The sequence below is a fragment of the Aquila chrysaetos genome, chromosome W, assembly GCF_900496995.4.
Source record: "Aquila chrysaetos chrysaetos chromosome W, bAquChr1.4, whole genome shotgun sequence".
Lineage (NCBI taxonomy): Eukaryota > Metazoa > Chordata > Aves > Accipitriformes > Accipitridae > Aquila > Aquila chrysaetos.
This window is the reverse complement of record NC_054457.1, coordinates 2283095-2297985: the sequence shown is the minus strand read 5'-3', so window position 1 is coordinate 2297985 and position 14891 is coordinate 2283095. Positions and strand designations below refer to the sequence as shown.

The window sequence follows — 14891 nt, the reverse complement described above, 5'->3', positions numbered from 1 at the left end:
TCTTGAGCATAGTTTCAGCAAAACAGTTGAGGAAATCATGAACGATACATTTATTGGTATCCCAAGCACACCATGTGCATTTTTCACACAGTTTAAGTAGCTATGATAGATGAATATTTATCCTTCTTTGATTTACATTTAGAATATAAAAGATACTTTAAGGTGTGCTAAGGATACATAAAACAAAAAACACCACAACAACATTAAAAGATAGTAGCATTCTTCTTTTATCAAGACGGATCAAATACTAAACACAAGTAAAAACAATCAAAGATTCCCTTAATAGTCTAAGAAAATAATACTTTTATCAAAACCTAATTTTGTATAATAAAGCCTGCGGAATATCTACTCTTTAGGCCTTTGCATATGAAGATAAGTGCTAAAAAGAAGATACAGAATAGTTCCTCGAAAAGACATGCAGTTAGCTACAACAAGAGCATAAATGCAATGCATTAAAATGTCCATGGGAGTTTCATTACTGGAAGGTTAGTATAAGTTATTCCTTAAGTGTAATCCCAAACTCAGGTGTACTGGTTTTGGCTGGGATAGAGTTAATTTTCTTCATAGTAGCTTGTATGGGGCTATGTTTTGGAATTGTGCTGAAAATAATGTTGATAACACACTGATGTTTTAGTTATTGCTGAACAGTGCTCACAGAGCATCAAGGCCTTTTCTGCTCTTCACACTGCCCAGCCAGCAAGTAGGCTGGGGGTGCCCAAGAAGTTGGGAGGGGACGCAGCTGGGACAGCTGACCCCAACTGGCCAAAGGGATATTCCATACCATATGACATTGTGCTCAGCAATAAAACTGGGGGTGGAGGTTGGCAGGGGGGACGGTGCTCGGGGACTGGCTGGGCATCAGTTGGTTGGTGGTGAGCAATTGTTTTCATTTGCATCACTTGGGTCTTTCTTGGGTTTTATTTTCCTCTTTGTTGGTTGGCGTTGTTTTTTTTTCCCTTACAATTTTTTTTTTTTAATTTCTTTCTAATTCTTAAACTGTCTTTATCTCAACCCATGAGTTTCTTTCCCATTTTTACCCTTCCAATTCTTCCCCCATCCCACCAGGGGCAGAGTAAGCAAGTGGCTCTGTGGTGCTTAGTTGGCAGTTGGGGTTAAACCACAACAGTCCTTTTTGGCACCCAACGTGGGGCTCGAAGGGTTTGAGATAATAACAGATTTGACCAGAGCACATTAGAAGGAATTTATAATTATTCTATCTGTTAACAATTGCTGGTCACGATAATGATTCATCTGTTCTCAACATTAGTTTATCTGATCTGTGCCATGCTCTCTTTTTTGCTGTACGTGTTAAAGATTGGTGTTGGCTTTTGCAGTTTGTTGTGCTCTGTAGCACTTAGTGGTGTTTTGCCTAGGAGATTTATTATTAAAACACTGGCCTTGAGCTTAATCTGCTATTTGGGCTCTGTACTGATGCCATTACTGTACTTTGGGAACCATCTCATGGAGACAATTAACAATTACACTTCCTCCGAGAGGTTTTTTTGTGGAGGAAATACAAAATGGCACCTTCACCACCTTCTTCCATGATATTTTCTCCCTTGTTACAACAACTCTTCAGTATCTTGAACATCCTTGGGTAAACAAAATATTCATATTGGTATTTCTTTGGAATATTGTTTCAACTTTTTCCAAAGTTAACCAACTATTTAGGAATATCACCCAGGCCCCATGGCAGTGTGGTTATGGGTGGCACGGCATGCGGGAGAATATGGGCAGGTATCTAGAAAGGTTGTCACCTCCAATGGTCTGGGACTTCACTCCCAGATCCTGATGAAGTGATAGAATGTTTGAAAAAAAGATACCCTGGCTATTCCAAAGAGGCACAACTTATCGCACTGTGCTAGGGCCTGGCCTGCACCTACCAAACACTGCTCAGTACTATTCAGCACTCTCAAGGAGAAGAGAGGGTCTCTGGATCTGAAAACATACCAACAGACACTGACTAAACCAGAGACCCAGCCTTCAACTATATCGGTCACCCCTATAACTAATAAGAAACAATAGAAGTGGAAGTCAACTCATTTAATAAGGGATGAAGAAGCTTCTCCTAAGAGGGAGCAGGAGAAAGAATCAGAAGAGACAGCATGTTCTGCAGCAGGGCAGTCACAAGAACAGGAGAAGGAAGGGACCAAAATCATAAATGAGACAGAAACCACCCGATCCTTATCCTTAAGTGAGCTGTGAGACATGCGAAAAGATTTTAGCTGTCAACCAGGTGAGCTAATTCTCAGCTGGTTACTCCAATGCTGGGATATTGGGGCCAGTAGTCAGGAATTAGAGGGTAAGGAAGCCTGGCAGCTGGGATCCCTTGCTAGGGATAAGGCCACTGACAAAGGGATTGTAAAAGGGGCAGGAGTCCTCAGTCTTTGGAGGCGGCTCCTGTCAAGTGTGAAGGACAGGTATCCCTTCAAGGAAGATCCTGCAAATTCCCAAAGCAAGTGGACCACCACTGAGAAAGGTATCCAGTATCTGAGGGAATTAGCCATGGTGGAGGTGATCTATAGCAACGTGGATGACAACCAGGCATCCAAAAACCCAGATGAAATCCGGTGCACACAGTCCATGTGGCAAAAGTTTGTACTAAGTGCACTGACATCGTACACCAACACCCCGGCGATAACGAGCTGGAAAGACACGGAAGCACCAACTGTGGATGGATTGGCCAGCCAACTCTGAGAATTCGAAGATAATCTCGCTTCCTCCCTACAGGCCTGCGTCTCGGCTGTGGAGAAACTGTCCCAACAATTGTCCCAGCAATTAAAGGATAGATCTCCCTCACCCATACCAACCAATGTCTTTGCTATTAAGTCATCCTTTTTGTGTTCAGGGGAGAGCATTACCAGTGATGCACACCACGTACCACCCTGTGGTTCTATCTGCATGACCAGGGGGAGGACATGAGGAAGTGGGATGGTGAACCTACCTGGAGACTAGAAGCTCGAGTACAGGAACTGCAAGGAAAAACAACAGCCAAAAAGCATCCATCCAGGAAAAATACCGCTCCAGTGTCTGTTGATGCTTAGTTGCTGGCCGGGGTTAAACCATGACATCAGGTCATATGAAAACCTTTCACTGGAGCACAGGGGGACTTCTCAATCAAGTTGGATGATGCATCAGGGATACAGGCAATACGTATGAGGTACTGAAGCTCATCAACTACTAGTTCAATCTAAAATTAGATAGCAATTTTCTGTGGAATGTCTCTCATTTGAGAGGGTGTGACAGATGCACCCACTCCGAGTGAACAGTACTTTGGTTCAGGCATTACTAACAAGTAGGCCTGACTGAAATCAGCCCTGCTGTGCAAACCTTGAGAATTGTGCTAAGCCATATCTTCTCAGGAACCAAGGAGTCTAGGCCATGTCTTATCAGGAGCTAACAGTACCAGCCTGAGTTGGGACTAGACAAAACTAAAACTGCTACAGCTGCACATACACCAAAAAGGGATTTGACTACAAGTCAGTCACTTTACACTATAAATATCTGTAGCCCCCCCGAGCCCATTGAGCTGTCCTGTATGGCAGCAGGCTGCATAGCAGTGATCTCCCCCTTGAGAAGGGATGGCTCTCAAGGTTACTCCTTGAGGTTGAGAGACCCCTTACCTAGCATCTGATATCTATAACAAAGTAAGCGACATTTTACATTAGGCCTAAGAGTATATTGTATGCTAGCAACATTTATATATCCAGCTACAGGTTAATTATTACAAGTGCAGTAAGTAGTAGAGTGTTTGACTGTTGTCTAAATCATCATCTAATCACCGTCTAAATGATTTAAATGATTTAAACAATAATTTAAATCATTGTCAAATCATTGTTAAATCAGTTTAATTACCATTCAATTATTGCTTAATTGCCATTTGATTACCATTTGATTTTCATTCAATCAATGATTAATTACCATTTAATCACTGTTTAATCATTAATAAAACCTTTTTAGTTAACCCCACAACAATGACTTCTCTTAATAATTCATCTGCGACAGAGGATAACAGAAAATGCATTAACTTGAGCACAAACCAAACAGCAAGAATAAAAAAGCCTAATGAAAATACTTAGAATTAATTCAGCTACTAATGAACCTAAATCTTAACAATGTACAATAAACAGCAAGGCTATTCTACATATTACAAAGAAGTTCACAGTAAGTTATTGCGTGGAAGACTGGTTGAAATTGCCTAGCCAAACACACAGAACTTTACATTTCAGCTGTATCCTAAAAGGGAGAGAAAAGGTATAATTTCCTGCAATTCTTGTTACCATAGCAGAGTAATGAAATACTTTTTCCTCTTAAGTTGGTAGGTGTAATTAGGCATTTACTGGACTTGATGGATCCTACTATGCATAAGAATAGAAAGAAGCCCTACTTGCAATACACAATTAGGGCATTCTCTCCTGTCTTACCACCTTCTTGTATGCTTAGAAGAAGGTCTTCTCAAAGATGAATATCCTCACAGTGTTTTTTTGAAGAGGTCAGAATGGACTGGACACGCAACCTTGGGATAAATTTCCACCACAATGAGGATATAAAGCTGTAATATACTTTTCTCTATAATCTTAGACTAATAGTCTGTCCTGGTTTCAGCTGGGAGAGAGTTAATTTTCTTTCTAGTAGCTGGTATAGTGTTATGTCTTGGATTTAGTGTGAGAAGAATGTTGATAACACACTGATGGTTTCAGTTGTTGCTAAATAGTGTTTAAACTAAGTCAAGGGTTTTTCAGATTCTCATGCCCAGCCAGCAAGAAGGCTGGAGGGGCACAAGAAGTTGGGAGGGGACGCAGCCAGGGCAGCTGACCCAAACTGGCCAAAGGAATATTCCATACCATGTGACGTCATGCCTAGTATATAAATTGGGGGGAGTTGGCCTGGGAGGGATCACTGCTCGGGGACTAACTGCGCATCGGTCGGCGAGTGGTGAGCAATTGCATTGTGCATCACTTGTTTTGTATATTCCAATCCTTTTATTATTATTGTCATTTTATTAGTGTTATCATTATTATTTTCTTCCTTTCTGTTCTATTAAACTGTTCTTAACCCACGAGTTTTACCTTTTTTTTTTTTTTTCCTGATTCTCTCCCCCATCCCACTGGGTGGGGGGGAAGTGAGTGAGCGGCTGCGTGGTGCTTAGTTGCTGACTGGTGTTAAACCATGACACAGTCCTATCAAGAACCCAATTCAACCAGCACGTTCTATCAACTTGTAAAACCAAGACGGTCTCATTTGAAATCACTATAAACCTCTTCAAATCTTCCTTTTTTTTTTTTTTTTTTTTTAAATCTGGAAATAAATTGACATGTCAAGAAAGCAGTATTAATTCCAAGCAACTAGCATATCTTCTTCTATTAGATATAGGACTGTTGGTTTTGCATCCTTTCCACATAACATATATTATGAAAATGTAAGAGAAGTGAGGAGTAAACACCATCCCATAGATTTTCTTGATAGATTAATATTACAAAGGAAATGAGTAGCAGTACACAGGGGAAAAAAAAAAAGTATGAGAGAGTGTATTGGGTTTACATGGCAAGGTTTTGGTAGTGGGGGGGCTGCAGGGGTGGCTGAGCCAATCAATGACGGTGGTAGCACCTCTGTGATAACATATTTAAGAAGGGGAAAAAAACTGCTGCACAACAGCAGCCAGAAGAGAGATGAGTGAGAATATGTGAGAGAAACAACCCTGCAGACACCAAGGTCAGTGAAGGAGGAGGGGGAGGAGGTGCTCCAGGCGCTGGAGCAGAGATTCCCCTGCAGCCCATGGTGAAGACCATGGTGACACAGTTTGTCCCCCTGCAGCCCATGGAGGTCCGCGGTGGAGCAGATATCCACCTGCAGCCTGTGGAGGACCCCACACCAGAGCAGGTGGATGCACCTGAAGGAGGCTGTGACCCCATGGGAAGCCTGTGCTGGAGCAGGTTTTCTGCCAGGACCTGTGGCCCCGTGGAAGGAGGAGCTCACACTGGAACAGGTTTGCTGGCAGGACTTATGACCCTATGGGGGACCCATACTGGAGCAGTCTGTTCCTGAAGGACTGCACCCAGTAGAAAGGACCACCATTGGAGCAGTTTGCGGAGGACTGTCTCCTGTGAGTGGGACCCCACGCTGCAGCAGGGGAAGAGCGTGAGGAGGAAGGAGCGGCAGAGAGAATGTGTGATGAACTGACTGCAACCCCCATTCCCCATCCCCCTGCACTGCTCTGGGGGAGGAGCTAGAGAATTTGAGAGTGAAGTTGAGCCCGGGAAGAAGGGAAGGGTGGGAGGAAGGTGTTTTAAGATTTGGTTTTACTTCTCGTTATCCTACTCTGGTGTTAATTGGCAATAAATTAAATTAATTTCCCCAAGCCAAGTCTGTTTTGCCCATGACGGTAATTGCTGAGTGATGTCCCTGTCCTTATCTTGACCTATAAGCCTTTCGTCATATTTTCTCCCCTCGTCCAGTTGAGGAGGGGGAGTGATAGAGCGGCTCGTTGAGCACCTGGTGTCCAGAGAGGCAATTCAATAACTTTTTAAAATATTAAGATTACACATTTAAAAGTATCATTTGTTCAATACAGATTCTTTCCAAAGAGGGGAGAGGGAGAAGGGAAGGGAATCATTCTTTCTCTCCTTTTTTTCCTTATTTCAAGGAAGACACTAAAAGTACTGTTCTTAATTTTATCAGAGTCAATTCTCATTCTCTTTTTAGTGGTCAAGATTGGTTTGGCTTGAACTATTTATCTGTTACTAGCTACTTCTGCAGGCAAATTCAGAGCCGATTTATTTCAAACCCTCACATGAGACATTTTCGCACAAATTTCTTCATGCACAAACTTACATTTTTCTCAAAGTGGGTAAGCCTTTGAAATTAGTAATGTTCTACTTCTAAACTAAGTTTCATAGTTCTAGCAATTAAATGTAACTCCCCTTACAATTAATACAAAGAGTATACCCAGAATAAAAGTGTTATTGCCATATGGGGGGGGGGGGGGAGAGAAAAAAGACAAGGAGAGAGATGACAAGACATGAGACAAAAAAGCAAAAAGAGGCATCATACCTTTAACCTCCCAGAACGTTAAGTCTAAGATGCAATTCGAAAGTATATGCATAGTGAACATATACCAAAATCATTTGTATTTATAAATACTCCAAGAATTTCACAACTGCTTCTACCTATTATTAAAACATACCTTATTTCATCAGTTTCTGGCACTTTGGTGTAAGGTAGAATTGCTCGAACTCTCCTTCTATCCTCCACAGGCTACAATTTTAGAGAAGAGTGCAAAGATATCAATTTTCCTTTTCATTCTAATGTAGACTTCCTCTCCCCAACATTATGCTATTCTGAGGCAAAAGACTGGTAATAGTCATTTGTATCCCTTTGCTAGTTTTAAGTTTTCAAAGGGTCAAAAATAGTAAGAGCTGGAAATGCTTAATTCCTAAAGTTATCTACAAAAGCTCTCATTTTGTTTCTAGCCTTGTAACATTATTGGTCACGTTATTTCCAAAAATCAAATTATCAATAATGTAATTCCCATGAAAGAGTACTTTAGAACTTTCTTCCACTTAGTGGAAATTTATAAATAAGTTTAACATTCACAAACATCTTTATTGGGGGGGGGGCACAGTCTGCAGGTGTTTGGGGGGGGGCCTGTTTTGTCTGGGTTGGTTTTGTTGTTTTTTTTTTAATTACTGATATTGTGTTCGGGATAGTCACTTGAAAGAAGCCCAGCTTTCAGGAACTTTGGTTATTTCCAGGACGCGTATTTTGAAATCTTTGCTATAAAATAGTAATATTATTTTGAAATACTTTATTAAGTCAATGTAAAACCCTAGAGGCTAGCTACATTACAATGATGCTCTTTGCTAGCCAAGAACCACACATTTTCTTGTTTATCTCAGTTTACATACAATGTTATTACTACATTTGGAGATAACTGCAATACCTGATATCTAGCTTTCTCATTACAGATTTTCATTAAAAAACAATTTTTTATCATTACTTTCTATCAGTAAGAACATGTTTATATATTCCTTATATTTCACCATATGCTGAGACAGCCCTAGAACTAGGGGAAGCTGTCTACAATGCTTTTTTCATAGAAAACTATGAATATCAAATGCAAGATTAATTATATTAATATTTAAGTAAATGACATTTTAAAATTTTACTACTTGCCTCTGGAGGTGCTACTGGAAAGAATAGTTTTTCCCCCTTCAGCAAACAAGACACATGACTGTAATAACCAATTAGGTCTGAGAGTGAAGCAAAGCGACGTCCACCAATGTAATAGTCTCCACACATGGCAATAATCCTGTTAATAAAGAAAAGGAAGCTTGACAGAAGAAAATCTTTTGCTACAAACCGTTGGGGTAGTTTTTTGTTGGTTTTGTGATTTTTTTATTATTTAAAAGGAAGTTAGGATAACGTTGAGTTTTTAAAGCAGGCTGTCTATGTTCAACAAAATGCAATATTACAAACTCTCATATATACGCATACACCCTAAACTAATGAATATCTCTTAAGCAATTACTGATAAACATCATGACATAAAAATATTTGAAGACTGTGAAAAAGATGTAGATTTACAAAAAAGTAAGCAGATTTGCTAGAACTAAATGAAATCAAACACGAAAATGTAATTACCAGTGTCCTGGACAAATGATATACTACATGAGTAGAGGTGGCAGCATTAATACTTCTATCATGCAGGACATACAGCTTATATGATAAGCCGGTATAAATTTAGCAAAGTATCAATATATTTTAGGAACAAATAACTGCATTTAATTATACAGTGCAGAATACTGAAATACCTTCAAAAACTAGTCACTTTTCTACAGTTAGTCTAGTATTCATGATAAAAATAAGAAATAACTTTGCAATAATAATGTACTCGAATTTAAAAGCCTGCTAATAAATAGGAAAAATGCTTAAAAAACATTTCAGTAGTTTAACACAACAGAAAATTCTTATAAAATTGCTCATCTTGCTAATTTATGTAGTTGGGGCGTGTTTATTTTAGGGTTGGTTTTCTTTGCGGAGTGGTGGTGCGTATTTTAGTACTCAGATTTGTGAATGCACTTGTAATACCAAACAATGGAAAATACCATGTCTGTTCATATTGCTATGCAATACAAGTTCTAAAAACATAGAATCAATCATAGAATCATAGATACCTTCCACTAGACCAGGTTGCTTAAAGCCCCATCCAACCTGACCATGAATATTTCCAGGGATCGGGCATCTACAACCTCTCTGGGCAACCTGTTCCAGTGCCTCACCACCCTCACAGTAAAGAACTTCTTCCTTACATCTAATCTTAATCTACCCACTTTCAGTTCAAAGCCATTACCCCTTCTCCTATCACTGCCCTTGTAACAGGCCCCTCTCTGGCTTTCTTGTAGGCTCCCTTTAGGTACTGGAAGGCTGCTATAAGGTCCTAGTTTCAGCTAGGATAGAGTTAACTGTCTCCCTAGTAGCTGGTACAGTGCTATGTTTTGAGTTCAGTATGTGAAGAATGTTGATAACACTGATGTTTTCAGTTGTTGCTAAGTAGTGTTTAGACTAATGTCAAGGATTTTTCAGCTTCTCATGCCCAGCCAGCGAGAAAGCTGGAGGGGCACAAGAAGTTGGCACAGGACACAGCCAGGGCACCTGACCCAAACTGGCCAACAGGGTATTCCATACCATGTGACGTCCCATCTAGTATAGGAACTGGGAAGTGGGGGCGGGGAATCGCCACTCGGGGACTAGCTGGGTGCCGGTCAGCGGGTGGTGAGCAATTGCACTGTGCATCATTTGTACATTCCAATCCTTTCATTATTGCTGTTGTCATTTTATTAGTGTTATCATTATCATTATTAGTTTCTTCTTTTCTGTTCTATTAAACCGTTCTTATCTCAACCCGTGGGTTTTTGCTTCTTTTTCCCGATTTTCTCCCCCATCCCACTGGGTGGGGGGGGAGTGAGTGAGCGGCTGCGTGGTGCTTAGTTGCTGGCTGGGGTTAAACCATGACAGTCCATTTTGGCACCCAACGTGGGGCCCGAAGGGTTGAGATAACGACAAACCTGACCAGAGCTCGTTAAAACAAATTTGTTATAAGCATTCATTATATTGGTCTAATAGTCGTTGGTCATTATGTTGGTTTATGTGTTCTTAGAGTTGTTGCTCTGGTTTTTAAAGTTCTGTTATGTATCACCTCACTTGCTGTATGTAGTCCCTCTGCTGCTGCTTATCATCTGTGGGAGGTGGATTAAGGTTTTCACTTTGATGTATTGTATAACACTGGTTTATGGTATGATAAAGTCATCAGTTGTGGGATTAATCCGGTATTTGCACTCAGCATTGTCACCTTTATACTGCGGGAGCCATCTGTGGGAAACTATTCATAATTATACCATTTACCTTTCCTCCTTGGAAAACCAGTCTATGAGTAGGGTACTTTTCTTCCCCTCTCCTTTCTCCTTCAGTCCAGTTACAATGGTCTTTGAGAATTTTGAAAAATTTGAATACTCTTGGGATGTTGATACCAGCACGGTCCTAGCCCTACTGCTAGGAATTAGCATACTCCTGAATGTGGTTCAGCTCTTGTTTAAGGTTAAACAACTATTTAAGAAGATCACCCAGAGGTCTGCCCCAAGGCTGGATAATGATGAGTGGCAGGGTGTGTGGGGTAGTATGGGCAAGTACCTAGAAAAGTGGGCACCTCCAATGTTTTGGAAATTCACCCCTGAACAAGTGCAGAATCCAGAAGAACTAGTAAAATATTTGGAAAAGGTATGCTGTCACCCCGGCAGCTCCAGAGAGATACAAATCACTGCAACGTGCTGGGGCCTGGCCCATGCCTATCGAGCCCTGTTCGACACAACTCAGCACCCTCAAGGGGAAGAAAAGGTCTCTGGACCTAACAACAAAACGATGAGCACTGTGGTCACCCAAACCCCGGCAATGGGCGCTGCGGCCCCTCCAGCCCCGGCGACGAGCATTGCGGCCACCCAGACCTTGGTGACAGGCACCGCGACCCTTCCAGCCCCAGCGACGAGCACTGCTGCTACCCAAACCTTGGTGACAGACGCTGCGGTTATCCAAAACCCAGCGAGCGATACTGCAACTGAACCAGCAGATCAACCTGCACCAGTATCAGTTGCCCCCGTACAGAAAAAGAAATATACAAAAAAATCAGTTCGCTTAGCGAAGGATGAAGGTGAACCAGGGTCATCACAGGAACAGGAGGAAGAGGCAGAAACAGAGGTAATAACCTGGTCCCTATCCTTGAGTGAGCTGCGGGATATGCGAAAAGATTTTGGCCGCCGTATAGGTGAGCTTATTATCACCTGGCTCCTCCGATGCTGGGACAATGGGGCTAATAGCTTGGAATTAGAAGGTAGGGAAGCCAAGCAGCTGGGATCGCTTGCCAGGGAAGGTGGCATTGACAAGGCAATTGGAAGAGGAACACAAGCCATCAGCCTCTGGAGGCGACTCCTGTCAAGTGTGAAGGAAAGGTACCCCTTCAAGGAAGATGTTATATGTCAATCAAGCAAGTGGACCACCATGGAAAGAGGTATCCAATATCTGAGGGAATTAGCTGTGCTAGAGACGATTCATCATGACCCGGACAACCCACAATTACCCAAAGATCCAGACAAAGTCCAATGCACACGACCCATGTGGCGGAAGTTTGTACGGAGCGCACCATCGTCCTACGCCAACTCACTCGCAATAATGACCTGGAAAGACGAAGAGGCACCGACAGTGGATGAAGTGGCTCGCCAACTCCGTCAATACGAAGAAAATCTCTCCTCCTCCCTACAAGCCTGCATTTCCGCTGTGGAGAAGCTGTCCGAGGATTTCCAGCAATTCAAAGAGGATATGTCCTATTGCCCACCTGTAAGGACCAATGTCTCAGCTATTAGGAGTGAGCACTCCTCTGCCCAAGAGAGAGAATATAGAAGGTACACACCATGAGGAACCCTGTGGTTTTACCTATGTGATCATGGAGAGGACATGAGGAAATGGGATGGAAAATCTACCTCGGTCCTAAATGCACGGGTACAGGAGTTGCGAGGAAAAACCACCACAAAAAGGGATTCTACCAGGAAAAATGCCGCTCCAGATTCCAAAGAGAGTAGAAGGGCTGATCTTATTTCTGATCCTCTTGAAGGGACTTCTGAGCCAATTTTACGAGAAGTGAATACTGGATACTCTGGCCAGAATTAGAGGGGCCCTGCCTCCAGCCAGGTGGAGGAAAAGGATAACCGGGTCTATTGGACTGTGTGGATTCGATGGCCTGGCACGTTAGACCCACAGGAGTACAAGGCTGTAGTGGACACCGGTGCACAGTGCACTCCAATGCCATCAAGTTATAAAGGGGCAGAACCCATTTGTATTTCTGGTGTGACGGGGGATCCCAAGAGTTAACTGTATTGTAAGCTGAAGTAAGCCTAACTGGGAATGAATGGCAGAAACACCCCATTGTGACTGGTCCGAAGGCTCCGTGTATCCTTGGCATAGACTATCTCAGGAGAGGGTATTTTAAGGACCCAAAGGGGTATCGATGGGCTTTTGGTATAGCTGCCTTGGAGACGGAGGGCACTGAACAGCTGTCTACCCTGCCTGGTCTCTCTCAAGACCCTTCGGTTGTGGGGTTGCTGAGGGTTGAACAAGTGCCAATTGCTACCACGACGGTGCACCGGCGGCAATATCGCACCAACCGAGACTCCCTGATTCCCATCCACAAGCTGATTCGCCAACTGGAGAGCCAAGGAGTGATCAGCAAAACTTGCTCACCCTTTAATAGTCCCATATGGCCCGTGCGAAAGTCTAATGGGGAGCGGAGACTAACAGTTGACTATCGTGGCCTGAAGGAAGTTACGCCACCGCTGAGTGCTGCCGTGCCAGATATGCTAGAACTTCAATACGAACTAGAGTCAAAGGCAGCCAAGTGGTACACCACAATGGACATTGCTAATGCGTTTTTCTCAATCCCTCTGGCAGCAGAGTGTCGTCCACAATTTGCTTTTACTTGGAGGGGCGTCCAGTACACCTGGAATCGATTGCCCCAGGGGTGGAAACACAGCCCCACCATTTGCCATGGACTAATCCAGACTGCACTGGAAAAAGGTGAAGCTCCGGAACACCTGCAATACATTGATGACATCATTGTATGGGGCAACACGGCAGAAGTCGTCTTTGAGAAAGGGAAGAAAATAATCCAAATCCTTCTGAAAGCCAGTTTTGCCATAAAAGAAAATAAGGTCAAGGGACCTGCACGGGAGATCCAGTTTTTAGGAATAAAATGGCAAGATGGACGTCATCAGATCCCAATGGATGTGATCAACAAAATAGCAGCTATGTCTCCACCAACTAATAAAAAGGAAACACAGGCTTTCTTAGGTGTTGTGGGCTTTTGGAGAATGCATATTCCAAATTACAGTCTGATTGTAAGCCCTCTATCAAGTGACCCGGAAGAAGAATGATTTTAAATGGGGCCCTGAGCAACAGCAAGCCTTTGAACAAATTAAACGGGAGATTGTTCATGCAGTAGCCCTTGGACCAGTCCGGGCAGGACAAGATGTTAAAAATGTGCTCTATACTGCAGCCGGGGAGAATGGCCCTACCTGGAGCCTCTGGCAGAAAGCACCATGGGAGACCTGAGGCCGACCCCTGGGGTTTTGGAGTTGGGGATAGAGAGGATCCGAGGCCCGCTATACTCCAACTGAAAAAGAGATATTGGCAGCATATGAAGGAGTTTGAGCTGCCTCAGAAGTGGTTGGTACTGAAACACAGCTCCTCTTAGCACCCCTACTGCCAGTGCTGGGCTGGATGTTCAAAGGGAGGGTCTCCTCTACACATCATGCAACTGATGCCACATGGAGTAAGTGGATTGCACTGATCACACAACGGGCTCGCATAGGAAACCCCAGTCACCCAGGAATTTTAGAAGTGATCACGGACTGGCCAGAAGGCAAAGATTTTGGAATGTAGCCAGAGGAGGAGGTGACACGGGCTGAAGAGGCCCCACTGTATAATAAACTGACAGAAAATGAGAGGCAATATGCCCTGTTCACTGATGGGTCCTGTCACATTGTGGGAAAGCATCGGAGGTGGAAGGCTGCTGTATGGAGTCCTACATGACAAGTCGCAGAAACTGCTGAAGGAGAAGGTGAATCGAGTCAGTTTGCAGAGGTGAAAGCCATCCAGCTAGCATTAGACATTGCTGAAAGAGAGAAGTGGCCAGTGCTCTATCTCTATACTGACTCATGCATGGTGGCAAATGCCCTGTGGGGGTGGCTACAGCAATGGAAGAAGAGCAATTGGCAGCGCAGAGGTAAACTCATCTGGGCTGCCGCACTGTGGCAAGATATCGCATCCCGGCTAGAGAATCTGGTTGTAAAAGTACGTCATATAGATGCTCACGTACCCAAGAGTTGGGCCACTGAAGAACATCAAAATAACCAACAGGTGGATCAGGCTGCCAAGATTGAAGTGTCTCAGGTGGACCTGGACTGGCAACATAGGGGTGAGCTATTTATGGCTCAGTGGGCCCGTGATGCTTCAGGCCATCAGGGAAGAGATGCAACATATAGATGGGCTCGTGATCGAGGGGTGGACTTGACCATGGACACTATCGCACAGGTTATCCATGAATGTGAAACATGTGCTGCAATTAAGCAAGCCAAATGGTTAAAGCCCCTGTGGTATGGAGGGCAATGGCTGAAATATAAATATGGGGAAGCCTGGCAGATTGACTATATCACACTCCCACAAACTCACCAAGGCAAGCGCTATGTGCTCACAATGCTGGAAGCAACCACCGGATGGCTGGAAACATATTCTGTACCCCATGCCACCACCCGGAACACTATCCTGGGCCTTGAAAAGCAGGTCTTGTGGCG

At 43.3% G+C, this 14891-nt stretch overlaps 1 protein-coding gene across 8 annotated transcripts in view; it reads right to left on the bottom strand.

Annotated features, from left to right (window-relative positions):
- The window catches only part of LOC121232770 (ras GTPase-activating protein 1), a 128057-nt gene that overhangs the window by 76691 nt on the left and 36475 nt on the right, over positions 1-14891 (bottom strand). For all 8 annotated transcript variants that reach the window (XR_005931684.1, XM_041121188.1, XM_041121189.1 and 5 more), the window contains 2 exons: positions 8173-8308; positions 7184-7254 (listed from right to left, as the gene is read on the bottom strand). Coding sequence is in view for 7 of the 8 variants with exons in the window: in XM_041121188.1 (XP_040977122.1) it covers positions 7184-7254; positions 8173-8308 (207 nt within the window). In the remaining variant the exon portion in view is untranslated. The remainder of the gene's footprint in view (positions 1-7183; positions 7255-8172; positions 8309-14891) is intronic.